The sequence below is a fragment of the Galleria mellonella genome, unplaced genomic scaffold (assembly GCF_026898425.1).
Source record: "Galleria mellonella isolate WM207_F2 unplaced genomic scaffold, CSIRO_AGI_GalMel_v1 utg172, whole genome shotgun sequence".
NCBI classification, from domain to species: domain Eukaryota; kingdom Metazoa; phylum Arthropoda; class Insecta; order Lepidoptera; family Pyralidae; genus Galleria; species Galleria mellonella.
The window spans coordinates 3305875-3323498 of NW_026442015.1; the positions used below are offsets into that span (position 1 = coordinate 3305875).

The 17624-nt window shown below is 35.7% G+C and overlaps 1 protein-coding gene across 1 annotated transcript in view; it reads right to left on the reverse strand.

The window, feature by feature from the left end:
- Positions 1-276: 276 nt before the first annotated feature.
- LOC113514571 (uncharacterized) overlaps positions 277-17624 on the reverse strand; it is a 30624-nt gene continuing 13276 nt past the window's right edge. Inside the window, exons 18-34 of the mRNA XM_026898675.3 lie at positions 17066-17165; positions 16249-16448; positions 15418-15599; positions 14361-14435; positions 13956-14063; positions 13113-13258; positions 11065-11260; positions 10084-10251; positions 9272-9408; positions 8341-8404; positions 7911-8024; positions 6634-6750; positions 5900-6021; positions 4769-4902; positions 4592-4658; positions 3516-3600; positions 277-2119 (exon numbers count right to left, since the gene is read on the reverse strand). Of these exons, the coding sequence (XP_026754476.1) occupies positions 1913-2119; positions 3516-3600; positions 4592-4658; positions 4769-4902; positions 5900-6021; positions 6634-6750; positions 7911-8024; positions 8341-8404; positions 9272-9408; positions 10084-10251; positions 11065-11260; positions 13113-13258; positions 13956-14063; positions 14361-14435; positions 15418-15599; positions 16249-16448; positions 17066-17165 (2222 nt within the window). The 3' untranslated portion in view covers positions 277-1912. The remainder of the gene's footprint in view (positions 2120-3515; positions 3601-4591; positions 4659-4768; positions 4903-5899; positions 6022-6633; positions 6751-7910; positions 8025-8340; positions 8405-9271; positions 9409-10083; positions 10252-11064; positions 11261-13112; positions 13259-13955; positions 14064-14360; positions 14436-15417; positions 15600-16248; positions 16449-17065; positions 17166-17624) is intronic.

Here is a 17624-nt window from a genome sequence, read left to right on the forward strand (position 1 = left end):
CACTAATGTGCCATCAATGATATCGTCATAGTCGTAGAATACTGACGGATCTGACGAATATTACATATAAAGATCCGTCAGTATTCTACGACTATGACGATATAGTATCAACAAAACATTTCATTATGGAAAAGTATTAGTAAAGTTCATTTGACGTTACACACTGGGGTCGATTCAGATGCGCCATTTCTCTAAAGGTTTACCAACCTATATCTATTTACATATAAATCAATTGGTGTTCCTTAATCTCGTTAAAACTCAAAAACGACTGAATTGTTTATTTTTTTTTTGTTTTATAACACAGGGGTGGTTTAAAACAAAAAAGGAAAAAGAAACTCTAAAGTTCATTTAAAAAATTAAAAATAATTCTGTATGGGAATCTCTAATCCGGATCACTTTTAGTAGACAGCATTGTAGGTGAAAATTAAGTGTACCGAATCATTTAGTATGAACCAATTTTCTAAATTAAAATTATTACAAAATATTATCAAATAAAAATAAAAAGTCAAGAATTAAGTTTGAGAAAAGGCGCTTCAGAATCGACTCAATCGGCTACAAAAATCTCACTCAATGTCTTTCACAGTTAAAACTTCCAAAGTGATCACTGTCACCGGGCTCATATTTTTATGCACATGCAACGAATAAATAAACAAATAAGATTATTTCTACATCAAACAAGATATTGTACAATATTTTACTTGCCCTTACGGGCCCTTAGTAAAAGTCGACGTAAATCAAAATTGACCAATTTAGAAAAAAAAAAACGCCAATTGATACTTTTTACAAAAACGTAGAATTCTTCCATAAACTGTTATAATAAATATCTGACCGGTATCGCTTATACAGCGAAACCCTTCAGGTCAAGTCAGGCGTGTTCTTTTTTATCGAGGTCAATTACAAAGGTCTAAGAGGTTAAAGTCAACTTCTATAAGGGTTAACTAAGGGTGCCCGTATTTAGCCATGATCTTACATACATATATATATGTATATAACAGTATAATTTCAATCGAAATCATATCAATATTAAATAACGCGACGAACTAAGAAAACGGAATGGTGGTCAAAAAGATTTAGAGGCAACATATACTTTAAGTGCTTTGGTGACAAAAACCGATATGTCTCGTTACTTCTCCCTTTTAAGACTGCATGAAAATTGTCCTTATACAATTTTAAAATAATAAAAAAACACTGGTATCTCTAGATCGGATATCTGATAAGGTTTTATATTATTTCTTTTGTTTTATATATTTATGATTAGGTTACAGTGAGAACATTTAAGGGTCCTCATACCGAAATCTAACAACACCTATATTATTATTAAACTTTCATTATATTTAAATAATCATTTAAAATGTGCTCTCATAGTGACCTTAAGTCACTTAAAACACAAGGTGTCATATCATATAGGGAGGTAAAAGATATGGCTCTGAAATAGAGCTGGCTGGAAGAGAATGCATGCATTAGTTGCCTCAACAAGAGGAAACTCTTGAATAAGAAGAGAGTGTGACCTTAAACGTTATGAAATAATGTATATAACTTTTTATTAAGTTATCACTGAAATTTTGGATTTTGTAAGCGAAAAATTATTTGGAAATAAAACATGAAGTGGGTTCAAAATTGAATGTGTAGACTTATGTGCAGCTTCTTCAATGAGTTTTAATTCGCTTTAAGAGCGTTTTATGAATAATCATTTAAAAAATATCGGAAATGATTCAACTGTTTGTAGAAATTGATCTATTATAACTATTACATTTTTTAATATTAAATATATTTAAGAATGTGATCCTTAAAAAATAAATAAATAATATAGACAATGCAATATTTCGGTATGAACGCTCTTAATTGAGACAAGTACAAATGAGAATTGTCAAAAATTTCCGAGCTGAGACCAGCGTACAAAAATAGATCTAATTTACAGCAGTCGTCCTCTACAGTTGGGCGCTCCACAGTAGCAATAGAGGACCTTCCCGGGAACCGAACCCACATCATAGTTGTAATTCCACGTGAGCTCGGTGCCGGCACGGATATGTGAGAGGGCGAAGAACGCGACCCAGGGGAACCGAGGGTCGTGCGTGTCCACGAACACGTTTTGGACAAAGACATTCGGAGTGCACGAGTGCTGAAACAATGAATGATACTCTTAGAACATTTTTTTTTATACAACTTAGAATGGCAAACAAGCTGACGGTCCACCTGATGGAAAGTGGTAACCGTCGCCAATAGGCATGAGCAATACCGTGGACATAACAGAGTATATTGTTTCGCCCATGATACCCCCCATGCGTTGCCATTCCTGAGGACTCAGGTGTTATTCCTCTGTACCCTGTAAATTCACACCACATCCCACCCTTCAAACCGAAACACAGCCATGCAAACACAGCTGCTTCACGGTTGAAACACGAATGGGACAGACCTGACTTGCAATCTGACCAATGTTATTAAGGTTGTTAACCTTTCGTAAAATAAGATGTTACAAATTGAAATTAATCGTCCGGCAACGTTATTAGTGAACGAGAGCGACGATAACGAACGCACGTTCTACCGACACATTCGATAACAATAGACAAGACTTTTTTTTCTTTTTTACGATATTGTTGCCAGGCGAAATTTATTAAAGTTACAATTCTTAACAAAGATCATTAAACAAAATGGACACTTCTCGTCAATATTTGCATATTTATATACTTTCTTTCTTTATATAGTAGATGGATACCAGAGGGAGACTTTGTACAAAAGTCTCCCTCTGTCGATGGAACTCTTGCCAGTAATATTTATGTATTTGTACAGAGCATGAACAGAACATATAATCTGACACCCCACCAGTTGAAAACATGGTCATCATCGCATACACACTATCCCTCTTCTTCCAAATTCAGAATTTAATGCAAAAGAAAAGGACAAAACAGTTCAATAGTTAAAATATGTTTATGAAAGGTTTATTGTTGTTAAGAGAGTAATAATATTATACGACATAATGGTAACAGGAGGTAGTGTATTCATGCAAACTCTGTTGTATTTATAAAAGTATAAAATAAATATACCAGTACTGAATATACTGTAACATACATGCATTTGTAAACATTTGTATTTGAGTGTCTTGTGATTGCATGTCTGCATTTTTTTTTGATGGGTGAAAATGGAATAGTAACCCGCCTGCGCTAACGGGATACGCTGGCGGAGCACCAGTGAAGGGTGATAGATGAGAATGAAAACAGGCCAGTTAGTCCATCATGATGAATTCATTAGGAATTAACCATGATAATTTCCAGGGGGAACCGCGAGGAGGTCGACCTGGTTGGGTATATTGCTAGCAATGGGATTCTCAGTCTCCATCACTAACAATCCCTTTCCCCCCAAGCATGTCTGCATTGTACTTTTCCTTTTTTGCGCAAACCAATTTTGTACTTTTATAATAATAAGAAACCTGTTATTAGCCTTAATATTTTAAATACTAGTATGTAAATCTTAACTGTAACGCCGTTAAATTTACGTTAAATAAATAAATAAATACTCACATTGAGATATCTGCCAATGTTGCCCTGAACCTTAGCGTCCATGATATAGCACGCCTCATCTTCGCCGAACAGCGAACGCACAGATCTATGACAAATAAATAAATCTCGTTGAAAGCTATATTCTAATTTATTTTTATTTATTTTATTTTATTTTATTGGCACATAAAACAGATTATAACCATAAAAAACATAAGTAAGTAATAATTACATTTGTGATTCGGCTAGGTTATCATCCAATTACATTATGCGCACAGCTTGAGTAATTCATTAAAAGCAAACATATAATATAAAAAGAAATACTTAAAATGTTATATAAATATATAAAAGATAAAACTATATAAAAAAAACAGATTTTCAATCGTATTCTACAATTATTACATTTGTATTTTTTACATTGAGGTGGCCAGCCTGTTGATAATTTGTCATTGCAGCTTCAACAACACGCAACAGTAGCTAGTAATTTCACTGCCATATCTCATTTTTCAAATAAGAACAACTGGGGATGAGATTGTTAGCAACGCGGACTACAGTCCCATTGCTAGCAATATACCTTATCAGGTCGACCTCTACATGGTCCCTTATGGAAACCATGGTGCTGAATTCCAGGTGTATTCGTTACGATGGACTAACTGATCTGCCTTTTCATTCTCACTGATCATCCCTGACTGGTATCCCGCCAGCGTATACCGTTAGCGCAGGCGGGGTTACCATTCCATTATCATCCATTAAAAAAAAATAAGAACAGCAGGCACGCAAGCTGCTCGGCGACAAAAGACAAGAAATAAACATATATTTAAGGCATTTTATAAAAAGAAATAAATCTATAATGATCTCACTTAAAATATATATTTTTTTAATATAATAACTACCGATTTAGCTAATGTACAATGAGGTAGAAAAACCTCAATTAGTTTCGGGACCATCCTGGACTTTTAGTCTTGGGCGGCTGCGATGCTGGAGCAGCAGTCTAACTTTTACATAATAATTAGTTGAAAATATAAGATACATGACGCAACGTCTGTATTTTAAATGTATACATTAAACATTTTAATATAAGCTTATATACTTATTCTTACCTATACTTAGGTACAAATTCATTCGACTTCATTCCGGCCTGTGCCATAAATCTTGATGGTTCTCGAACTGTGAATATTAAAATAAATATATTAATACGCAGATAAAGACATGGATTACAATTAGTTACTAGAATTATTGACATTTCCATAGATTAAGTAATTATATTATATTCAAACCTTCATCGTCGTCGCTAATAGTGATACAGTCGTCTTCGTTCTCTTTTTCCTTCTCCACAATCTTTTCCTTCTCCTTCTCTGCTTTCAGTTTCTCTTTGTCCTTCTTATCTTTGTCACGGATACGCAGACGTTTACTGTCGATAAATTAGTAATCACATACATATTATTTATAACACCTTTATCCATATTGTGTCTTTCAAATTAAGAATATCACCATCATCATTTCAGCCATTATCCGTCCACTGCTGGACATAAGCCTACCCCATACACTGCCATAAAGAACGGTCCTCAGCCACCTGCATCCACTGATGCATTGATCCACCAGAGGGAGGCTTTATAGAAAAGTCGATTGCCTAGGTACCTCTGTCCCATTCGTGTTTCTACCGTGAAGCAGTTGTGTTTGCATAGCTGTGTTCCGGTTTGAAGGGTGGGATGTGGCGTGAATTTTCAGGGTACAGAGGAATAACATCTGAGTCTTCAGGAATGGCAACGGATGGGGCTATCATGGGCGAAACAGTATACTTTGTTATGTCCATGGTACTGCTCATGTCTATCAGGTAGGTTACCACTTTCCATCAGGTGGGCCGTCAGCTTGTTTGCCATTCTAATGTGTAAAAAAAAAATGGTTGAGGAATGGGCAGCAGCGTTCCTCTTAAAATATCTCAAAAGACCTAACTGCGGTTGACAACCGGCATGCCAAGCGTGGCAACTACTGGCAACCCCCCGCCCCCCCCCCCTCCATAGTAAATTAAGAATGTACCTCTAAAAAACTATTATTACTATTAGATGTTTATATAATAAGGGGGTAAAATATTTTTAAAAAATTTGGAATAAAAGTTTGTAGATAGATCATAATATTCCAGATCAGGAGTACCCAAATTTATTTTGTTTCCTGTCCACTTTGAGATTAATTAATTTTTACTTAAAAACCACTATTACTTCAAGATCAACAACCTTCGCCCCAAGCCTCTACACAATGCACCCATTTTATCTGGATCTCTTACCGCCCCCCTTTCGGCCTACAGCGCCCACAAGAGGACATTATCGCCCACTTTGGGAAAGGCTGTTCTAGATCAAGGGACAGGTATTGTATCCTATTTTAAGTAGATCAAAATAAAATTTCCAAATTACTTGAACTCTTGAACGCCCAAACCGATATGTCCTGGCTGAAAGTCGTCATCCTCTTTTTCTTCCCTTTTATTGATCTCGTCATCCGAACTGGACGATTGCTCCTCGTCGCAGTTATCGGCTTCCTGATAGAGAAAAAACAGTAATTAGCTATAATTCTAACTGCTGTCTATTCTAATTGAAAGATGTGATGGGGGAGGGGGGGGAGAATTGATATTACTGAGATCCAGCGGTCTCATTGCAAACAATAGGCCCAGTTTGTCTATTATCCATATTTAATCTCTCTCATCATATCCATATATCCCTTGGAAACCATTGTGGTCAATTCCTAATGAAACTGTGACGCTAAGCCACTGATCTGACTTCATCTTTATTTGTCATCACTCACTGGTACTTTACCAGTGTTAGAAATTTTTTAATAGGTGATAATGGAATGGTAACTCCGCCTACGCTATCGGTATATTTAACGGAGATCCAGTTAAGGATGATAGGTGAGGATGAAAGCAGGTCAGTTGGCCCATCACGACAAGAATTGATAAAGATCGTTTTCAGGGGGAACCGCGTGGAGATCGGCCTTTAAAGATATATTGCTAGCAATAAAGTTGTTAGATTCTCATTACAAACAACCCCTTTCCCCCCATTAGCGCAGGCTGAGTTTACATTCCTTTTCATCCCAATTAAAAAAACCTCGATGATGTGATATGGAAGAAGGTAGGATTATTAGTACTTGAGTCAACCTTATCGAGCTTCTTGTCAGCTTCTGGGATATCTTCCTCGTAGCCTTCCTTCATCTGTTCCACAACCTCGATATAGTCCAACTCTGCTAGGTACTCGTCGCCTTCGTTTAAACCATCCTGTAGATATACTTGACTGTTAGACAAGATTTAAGAAACTAACAAGAACCCTCATTGGTCAGGGAGATGGTAGTAAACTTGCCACCTGCCAGCTTTACTATATTGGACAACTGATATTGTTATATATTTTATCTTTTTCTTTGTGTGCCGCCAAATTTTGAAAGCGTTAAATGTGTGCCGCAACAAAAAAAAGGTTGAGAATCACTGAACTAGGTAGTCAGCCGTTCGCTCACCATAACAGTTATTTACGCGAGCGCTATTGGTACAAAGTTATTATCGTGCGACCGCCCTCGTATATACAGCATGATTAATTTCATTCATAAGTTGTCCAGGTACCCATAATATAAGCTCCACCTAATTTTGTATTAGATAGTAGAAGCAAGTAATATATAGCAATATCTATATATTGTAGTTACAATATGCATATACTGATCCAATAACGAATATAAATGTCTGTTATCCAAAAAATAATATTGGATAACACACTTTTAACATATTCGAAAATAGATATTCGAAAATAGATATCCGACCGATATTGGCGATATCGAAATAAGTGGATGACCATTTTTCCCGCTATCAGTGTATAGGGAGACTTTGTACAAAAGTCGATTGCTCGGGTACCTCTGTCCCATTCGTGTTTCAACCGTGAAGCAGTTGTGTCTGCATGGCTGTTTCGGTTTGAAGGGTAGAATATGGCGTGAATTTACTGGGTACAGAGGAATAATACCTGAGTCCTCAGGAATGACAACACATGGGGGTATCATGGGCGAAACAGTATACTCTGTTATGTCCATGGTACTGGTCATGTTTATAGGCGACGGTTACCACTTTCCATCAGGTGGGCCGTCAGCTTGTTTGCCATTCTAAGTTGTATAAAAAAAAAATTAAAACGATACTTCTTGCATGATATTAAAACAAATTAAATAGTTTTAATGTATTTAGTAAAAATAAAAACCTACGTGGTTTCTGAATGCTAATGTAACATAATTTCTGTAACTCTGTATTTTGTAATAATAAATAAAAAAAAAATAAAAAAAACTGATAGAAATACAAGAGTTTTTTTTTAATAAATGCATTCATATTACACAGTTACATGAATACTATCAATTGAATATTAATATTATGATTTTCCAAAGACTTATAAATCTGTTATTACTGACAAGATTGGCGGTGGCATCGGTGAGCAGGTTACCAGCGTACACGCAGAGGAAGGAACCTTTGGGGACATCATTCAATGCCCGGATACCCCAGCCACGGTTGAGCGTCTTGAACACCTGCACAGGTAGAAAATAGAGAAAAGTTTTAGAAAAAAAAAATATTAAAATATTTTTTTAATCTCACACAATTAGATTAATAACTCAGTTCTCGAATTACGTTATCCTGTGTTATGAAAAACTGTTTTAAAAAGATCTATGAGCAAACCCAGTTCTGATCACCAAGATCTACAAAAATTCGTAACATGAAGGTCTGAAAAAAATTACAGTTTATTTCTTAAATTGAATCCAGAATTTCACAAACAAAATCATTCATTTTTTAACTGTACTTTACTAAACTCAAGTTGTTTCGTAATTTCTAGCAGGATCCAATTACCTGTAATTTCAACTGCAAAGGATGTTGAGCGACGCGATTCAGGCATGTTGGTTTACATTTACATCTGTAAAAAATAAAAAGGAAGCTAGTATTTGTTCATTTGGTCAAATAAAAAATATGTATTCAAATTTATATTTAAAAACAGCATTTTTTTTATACCACTAAGGTGGCAAACAAGCAAACGGTCCACCTAATGGTAAGTGGTTACCGTAGCCTATGAACGCCTGCAATACCAGAGGCATTACGCGCGCGTTGCCGACCCTGAAGAAACCTCTTTACCCCCTTTTGAAGAATGTTAATACCTACATGAAAAAACGAGATAGAATAGGACATTACTGCCATTACAAATACATACAGAATTCATGTCGGGTCAAACAAAATTGGACCTTATATACGAATATAAACAAGCATTTATAAAAAGTAAAACTCAAATCTAAATATTAATCAATTTATAATATGATAAGATCATAAGAAAGACACATTTCAAATATACCTGGAAACTTATACTTAAGCACCTATAAAAACTGGGGTACATCAAGGCTGGATATCGTTTGCATTTGTGTTCTTAAAGACTAAATCCCTTATTTATAAAATTTAAAAGTCCTGCAAGACAGTGATAAAATATTCTTAGAGTATTTTATCACTATATTTTATATTGAGAAATTAGTGCAAAAGAACAAAACACTTCAATAGCTAAAATAGGTTTATGAGGTTTGACGTGTTTATGAATAAGAGAGTAATATTAGAATTCGATAATTGTAAATATATCAACGTGAAAATATTGACATGATGGCAACACAGAATTGGCATTGCAAGTGTACGCAAACGGATGCATTCAATGTTGCCTACATAACAACTTTGATTGAGTTTCGCATGCATTACTTTATACAAATTATTTTTACTAGCAGTAATGGGAATGGTCGTTTAATACCTTGAGTTACATTCATATATGCCGGAAGGCAGGGGTTCCGGTAGCCGTTTGTACACGTATCCCACATTGGGTCCGTCCAGGCCGATTGTCCGGGCGCCCTCTAGTGTCATCTTCCAGCACGCGCATTTAGTCTTATCCTGAGAAAGTTAGAATAACTTAATTATTTTTTTATTTATTTATGTAGGTTCACTAACAATTGTTTCCACAAAATTGTCCAAATATATATACGATTATGAAATTTAGAACTGAGTGTAACAATTTTTTATAGGGAAACACAGCATATATTGATACATTTATAACAATAAGTACGAAGAAATATATATAGCTAATATAATGTGAGCACAGAGTTTTTGCCACCATTAGGGATAACAATACACTAACATGTTTATGATAACAATAGCTGTATCCCGCGTGACTTTAGACAAAAACTTATAATTAGGAGTTTATTTAGGATATTATTTATCTATGTACAAAATTTTATTCAAAAACAATCGTTTAAATGTGATTGCGTAACAAATAGCTGTACAAACTTTACTAAATGATTGGTCTACATTTGTATTTATACAGGAGACTAATTATAGATAGAGTACTATCTATAATTAGTCTTTTTTCTCAATGACTCTATCCAAAGATTGTCTGGAAGAGATTGCTTAGCAAACAAAGGCCGCCTCTTGTATCACTTCTCATTAGAATTTACTTTACTTATTATTTTTAATTCATGCAATAAAAAGTAAATAAATTTCCACCTAATAAATTCAATAAACATTAAAAATATTTTTTTTATTATTCCAATAATATTTCGAGTCAAATACCTGGCAATCGTCCGTACAGTCGCACCCGCACAGGAACTCGGGGTCCAAGTTAAGTGGGACCCCAGCGGTGGGCGTCCGCTCCGTGTTGTACGAACAGAACTCCGGCAGCGAGTCGTCATAGTAGTTCACGCACGGAACGGGAACGTTTTCTTTGCCGTGCGACAAGTCCTGTGGTAAGTGAAGAGATCAACATCATTTTGTACGCACGTAATTAAATTCGAAAATAATAAAAAATTTAAAAGTGTAATTAAAAATTATTGGATAATAAATCAAAATGGTAATGTATTTTTAGAGGTATAAAGTTGATCAACTGATATTAAAATGAAGTAGGTGTAGTTTTTAATGCAAAATTTATATGTATTTTGTGATTATAGTTTTAGTTCGCTAGCGGAGCTCTTTTTAAATAATCAATCAGAAACATTGATATTATTCGTTTCTGTAAATTGACAGTTAATTGCGACGTTGCCACACTTGATTGTGAACGCTCTTAATCTATACATATAATAAAACTATAGAGGTCGAATGTCTGTATATAGAAAAAATAACGCTAAAAACCGAGTCCAGGGGGGATGTTAGAAGCAAAAAAGAACACATCCAGAATTTTTTCAAATTTTTTGTTCCTCTGTCTGTTTGTACGGGTTAATCTCTGAAACTATTGGACCGATTTAAATAAAACTTTGCATGGGGGTACCTTACATCCTCAGTCAACATTTTAGATACTTTTAATTACGTAAAATTAAAGAGTTCCTGTGGGATAGTTAAAACACTATAGTAACTTATACAGCTTAATACACAACCTACTTAAGTAAAGTCATTTTGACCTATGGCAAAGAGTGGGAACGACATGTCATTTGTTAATTTTGGTAAATGGTATAAAAACATACATCGATACATACAGAACAAGAATAACAAACACCACGCGGACAAAGTGACGGGCATCAGGTAGTGTATAATGTTTTTGTTTGTTGCGTGAGCGCGCACCTTCTTGCCGACGAGGCACTTGTTGAGCACGAACTCGGCGAGGCAGTGCGTGTTGGGCGCGAAGTCGAACAGGTCGACGGGCAGCTCGGAGCCCACGCGCGACAGGTACGCGTGCAGCTCGCGCGGCCCGCGCAGCCGCCGCCCGCACGGCGCCCGGTACATCACCTCCTTGTGGCCCTTGTACCGCACTATCTGCCTATAACGCGCCGTCAACTCTACTTAGCGGACTTCTATTTTTTTTTATACAACTTAGAATGCCAAACAAGCTGACGGCCCACCTGATGGAAAGCGGTAACCGTCGCCTATAGACATGAGCAGTACCATGGACGTAACAGAGTATACTGTTTCGCCCATGATACCCCCCGTGCGTTGCCATTCCTGAGGACTCAGGTGTTATTCCTCTGTACCCTGTAAATTCACGCCATATCCCACCCTTCAAACCGAAACACAGCCATGCAAACACAACTGCTTCCCGGTAGAAACACGAATGGAACAGAAGCGCCCAAGCAATCGACTTTTTTACAAAGTCTCCCTCTGGTAAACTATAACACTTACACAGGTTATTGTATCAACCTATTTAGGAACCCAGTTCTAAAATCACAACTACTGTAACCTTATAAAACTGTAATACAGTGAACGCTCTATATAAGCAACTCATTTGAACAAATTTCAATAAAAAAATTTCTTATTGGGAAAAATTGCTTATAGGAAAAAAAAATAGTATAAAAATACTTTACCGTGTGGAAAATATTTTTACTAATTTCTTTCACTAACTAAGCCGAGTAGAATAAACAAAATATAAAGAATGTTACTTATATAGAGCGTTCACTGTAATAATATTAGTTAAAAAATTACAGTAATGTTTTTTACGAATAAATCTCAAGTCTCTATTTAACAAATGACTCAAAATGTCATTGCTAAGATGTGTTTGATTTACATTGTTACTCTTGTATTGTAACATTTTACACAGGCGATACAATCACTCTTAATAACGAAACAATATATCGTTATTGGAACCCCGATAAATATTAGTTTCACTGGCCTTGAAATACAATATAGACAGAATTGTAAATATTTCTTCTTTTCAAAAACTTATTTTTAACGAAGATGATCCCACTATATCGCAGGTCATGAATAAAATACAAGAAAAGATACAATTAAAATACTGGCATAGTACAAAAACAACAAACAAAGATAACTGATTATAACTTTGGTATGTATTTTTTTTTATTTTTTTTTTTATTTTTGTCAAAATTAAAAGGTACTTATTTGTAAAATTATGTTGTTTTTTTTACTCTTCTTTCAATAAAAGCTTTTTATAACGCATTAAAATACCCGGTCCCCTCGATTTCGCTATATAGAGTTTTCACTGTATTTTATTTCTCGATCACTGCCTGTTTACTGTAGCTGATTGAAATCAAAAACAAGGAGCTTTCCAATTTAGTTGCATTTTTTTAATGGTTGTTACCCCATAAGTTATGGGCCATAACTCAGTCAATTATAAACTGATTTGTAATTTTTTTTTTGTCCTATAGAAATTTTATTAAAATTAGATTAAAAATTTAGCTTTCAGATCAAAATAGCTGATTTTTTTCACGGTTAAAGTCGATTTCTTTGTAAGACACAATTTTTAATTATCTTTTGCCTAGTACTTTATTAATTTATTTTTGTTTGCCCAATGTCTAAATTTACACATATTAAATTGTAGACTTCTCTACCACTTCCTCTACCACTAATACGAGTATAATCATAGCAGAGGTAGAGTTTTTAGCGACTGAGAAGTCTATTCAAATTCAATTTTAATAACAAGCTATAACGTTTTATTATTATTACCTACTCTGTTTGGTACTTATATCAACAGGGTTGACAAAATATACACTATCCGTCATCTTGTGACTGCGGCCATTTTGTAAATACCACAATATTGAATATGTATCGTTTGAGAGTAAAATTTCAGCAAAATGGATTAGTAAGAACTAATTTAGCTTGCAAGATTTTACCTAAACAAACACAGTAAATTAAATAAAAGTTTCTATAAAGTAACTTACCTCTCCCAGCCGCTGAGTAAGGGCTTAGCTAGTGGATTGTACGTCCTCAGATCCTTCAGTGCTAGCACATCAGTTCTCTTGCACTTGGGACCACACGAGTGAGGTACCATTTTGTATGGCTTAACGGCATTTTTCGGCGTGTAGTACTATGATATAAGAAATACAATAAATAATTAAGGTGAAGTGACCCAAAAGGCAGTTTTTTAAGCACACACCACTTTTAGGTAAAAGACATTAATAAAAACATGAAGGGTAGGTGGCGCACTATAATATACTAATATATGTATACATATATAAATAAACATATATATAGGGTGTAAGAGACAGGTTGGCAAAAACTAGAACAATGAAATCATACTATTATTATGAACTGAATATCAGTGGAAATTCTTTTTTTAATTTTTTAAATATTTCGCATGTTTAATATCATTCATAATATAAAGAAATAATGAAATTTTATAGTAAAATAATATGAAATACCAGAAAACAGCAATATATTATAGTTCTACAGCAACGCGCGGAATCAGCTGTTGGAGGCCAATGCCACAAGCGTACGAAAAATACCTACGAAGAGGCACGCGGTATAGATTCCGCGTCGCGTGGAGAACGGTATGTCATAAAATTTCAAATACATTGAGCGGCGTCAAAAGTAAGAATCGTTTATTATATAGCTGTGGTGCATTTCCGGTGTGAAAATAATTTGCCGTCTGATTCAGATCATCGACCTGAATCAGTTGCTTTCGTTTTGGCCAACCTGCCCCCTACATTCTTTATATTATATATGCTTATCTTCGTCTACCTCGCAAGGGATTTAGCGTGAAAATAATCTATACCAATACATACCACAACTCTGCTGGTGACGCTGTCGAGGTTAGTGGCCGCCACTGGTGGTGGTTGCTGGCTGGCAGGTGTTGTTGATTTCTTCGCGACCGCTCGTTGACGACGCATTTCCTAAATAAAAAAAAAAAAAAACTAGTTAATTTTGTTTAAAAAAAACATGCTTCAATCGTAACATAAATGATGCACTGACGAGTAATAAATATTTTCATTTTTTTTAATGAATTTAACGCATCAAAGCATGATAAGATGTCATTTATAAATCACCTACATCTAATGTAACTTTTTTTTTTATAAAAGTCTTTAATTTTGACAAAATTAACTATGAAACAGACATACATACATAGGCAACCTAATTAATATTATACCACAATTTTGTCATAGAAGTCAAGAAAAGAACAGTATACCCACCTCTTGCGCTTGCGCAACGCCTTCGGTCGTTTTATTTTCATCTGAACGTGTGTATTCCACATAAGGCATGTTTGTCTGAAAAAACAAAACTTTAAATACAGTGAAAAAAATATATAATTTATTTCTAACGGAGTTTAGCGTTTTAATATGAAATAAATGGGGGGAAAGGGATTGTTAGTAATGGGGACTGAGAATCCTATTGTTAGCAATATACCCAACCAGGTTGACCTCCTCGCGGTTCTCCCTGGAAACTATCGTGGTTAATTCCTGATGAATTAATCACGATGGGCTAACTGGCCTGTTTTCATTTTCATTCTCATCTATCACCCATCACTGGTGCTCCGCCAGCGTATCCCGTTAGCGCAGGTAGGGTTACCATACCATTTTCACACATCAAAAAAAAAAAATATGAAATAAATTTTTAGAAATATTATGGTCTAGTAATTTCTTGGTACGTTAATGGGGTACCAATGAGAAATGATGGGTAAAGTTAGGTTAGTTACTATAATGTGAAAAATTTACTGGCAATTAACCATAGTGGACTCCATGGGGAACCATGTAAACAACGTCCTAACAGGATTAATTGCTAGCAATTAGATTACTCGTCCACTTTACTAACAATTCTGTCCCCTCCTATCATGATACTAGGATCCTATTACAAATAATGAATGACAGACTTGTTTAACAGAATTGTCTTTTATAACACAGGGAGCAGACGAAACTTAATGAAAAGGTAATCAAGTGTTGTTAAATTATCACGGGAGTGATAAATTATCATTTCTATGATAATTCAACACTTGACTTGTGACTGTTTTTTTATACGACTTAGAATGGCAAACAAGCTGACGGCCCACCTGATGGAAAGTGATAATCGTCGCCTATAGACGTGAGCAGTACCATGGACGTAACAGAGTATACTGTTTCGATTTTCTACACTCTCTAAATGAATTTAGTAACAAATTTGGTTTTTGTCTACTATTGGACATCAGCAGACATCAACAGGTTAATTGCTCGTTTATATTTTCATTAATTTCCACTGAAATAAACTATAGTTTACCTTGACTTGTTTGCTGCGTGGCAAGGGCCTGGCACGGTGTCGTTCCGCGGCTTGCAGTTCCAAGTAAAGAGGCGCCAGCCGCGTCGACCCGCGGTATATCCATTCGGTACGATTGTCCTCTTCGAAGTGGACTTGTACTAACGAGGCGTCCACCTTTATCACACGGGAGGCCCACCACCTGCCTATTGAAATATTTTTTTTTTATTTCTGTTACTTTTTCCAAACACCTTCCTTCTTCATAAATATTATAACTGGTTATTGTTACTTCATCCCATTCAGGATCTATGGTTTCTGAATAATTAATTTTTACAGCAAAGACAACATTCCGACGGGAATTCAGTAGTTTTTAATTTAATTATATTACATTCATTTATTATTAAATCGATGTGATGCTCGGGTGACATAATTCCTAAGAAAATAGTGGATGGAGTTAGTATACGACCGTTACAAGTGGTGCAACAAAAAGTGAGTTTTATGCCCAATAGTAGATTGATATGGGCTAATTACATATAGAGATAGATCTTAAGTGACAAATGTGCTCGGTATTAGTACATCATGCACAAGTTCTGGAAAAACTCACCAAGCCTATGTTCAGTGGACAGTTAATGGGTGATACTTTTTAATTTAAATTATTACACATAATATTAATTGACATTTGAAAAATTACTGTATACTGTAAATTGAAAAGCATAATGGCGAGTTACTTGCGAGTTCGAACCAGAAAAATGTAGCTGCTGAGTTTTAGCAGGATCGAGAATGGGTAACTGGTGTTGTGGCGTGGATGTAGACCGAGAATGTGGCTATGTGGGTATGTGTGTATGGTATAGATACCGTTCCACTCGGTCTTGAGGCTCTGTCCGGCATGCAGTCGCACCATGGGCCGCTCGGGGTAGGCGGCGAGGTACTGGTGCACGAACTCGCGCGAGAACGGGTGCACCTCCTCCCACACCAGCGGCGACGCCTCGCACACCGGCCGCGCGTCCGCGTGCCGCACGTACTGCGCGTACCCGTCGTCGAAAAATACCAGGTACCTGCACATTTTTGTATACAATTTAGAATGGCAAACCAGGTGACGGCCCACTTGATGGAAAGTGGTAATCGTCGCCTTTAGACATGAGCAGTATCATGGACACAACAGAGTGTAATGTTTCGCCCATGATACCCCCCATGCGTTACCATTCCTGGGGCCACAAGTATTTTTTTTGTAATGGGTGAAAATGGAATGGCTACCCCGCCTGCGGTAACGGGATACGCTGGCGGAGCACCAGTGAAGGGTGATCGATGAGAATGAAAACAGGCCATGATAGTTTCCAGGGGGAACCGCGAAGAGATCGACCTAGTTGGGTATATTGCTAGCAATGGGATTCTTAGTCTCCATTACTAACAATGCCTTTCCCCCGGGGCTTCAGGTGTTATTACCCCTGTACCCTGTAAATTTACTGCCATATCCGGTCATATCCCATCCTTCAAACCGAAACACATGCAAGCACAACTGCTTCACGGCAGAAACACGAGTAGGACAGAGGTGCCTTTTCCATGAGTGAGGCCGTCAGCTTGTTTGCCATTCTAAGTTGCATAAAAAGATATCCATTACAAAAAAGAGATAGCAGTATATGATTTTTAGAATTTTTACATTTTAAAAATCTACCTGTAACTATTGACTGGATTTGGTATCTCAGCGATCACACCCGAGTAGAAGGAATCTTTCTTCATTTGGTTGCCTTTGAATAACGCTATCACTCTAGTACCTGGGGAATTAAATTAAAAATTCATTAAATTTCACTTGCTCCATTTATACGTAGGGATAATCTATTTTTCCTTACTTGACCCAATTAGTGAATCATCTTAGTATATTTTTTTATCCAAATAACAGGGTGACAAACAACAAAATTAAAATAAATAAAAAGTTAATAAATTATCTATTTCTAAAGTTACTTTGTTGAATAAAAAATGTTTTTATACTATACAGTTCATGTTACGTGCTGATAATGTAGCTCTTTACAGGTGAACGAACTTTTAAATCGGCCAAGCATTTTTTGAGTTTATCAATTACAATAAAAAAACAAAATCTCTCCCTTTTAAAATATTTATTTGTTCATATATAATATTCGTTTAGATATTTGATTAAAATACATGCCTTTATACTTTGTAAGGAATCATGTTTTTTGACATTTATTATTACAATGCAGTATGTACATTTAAATAAA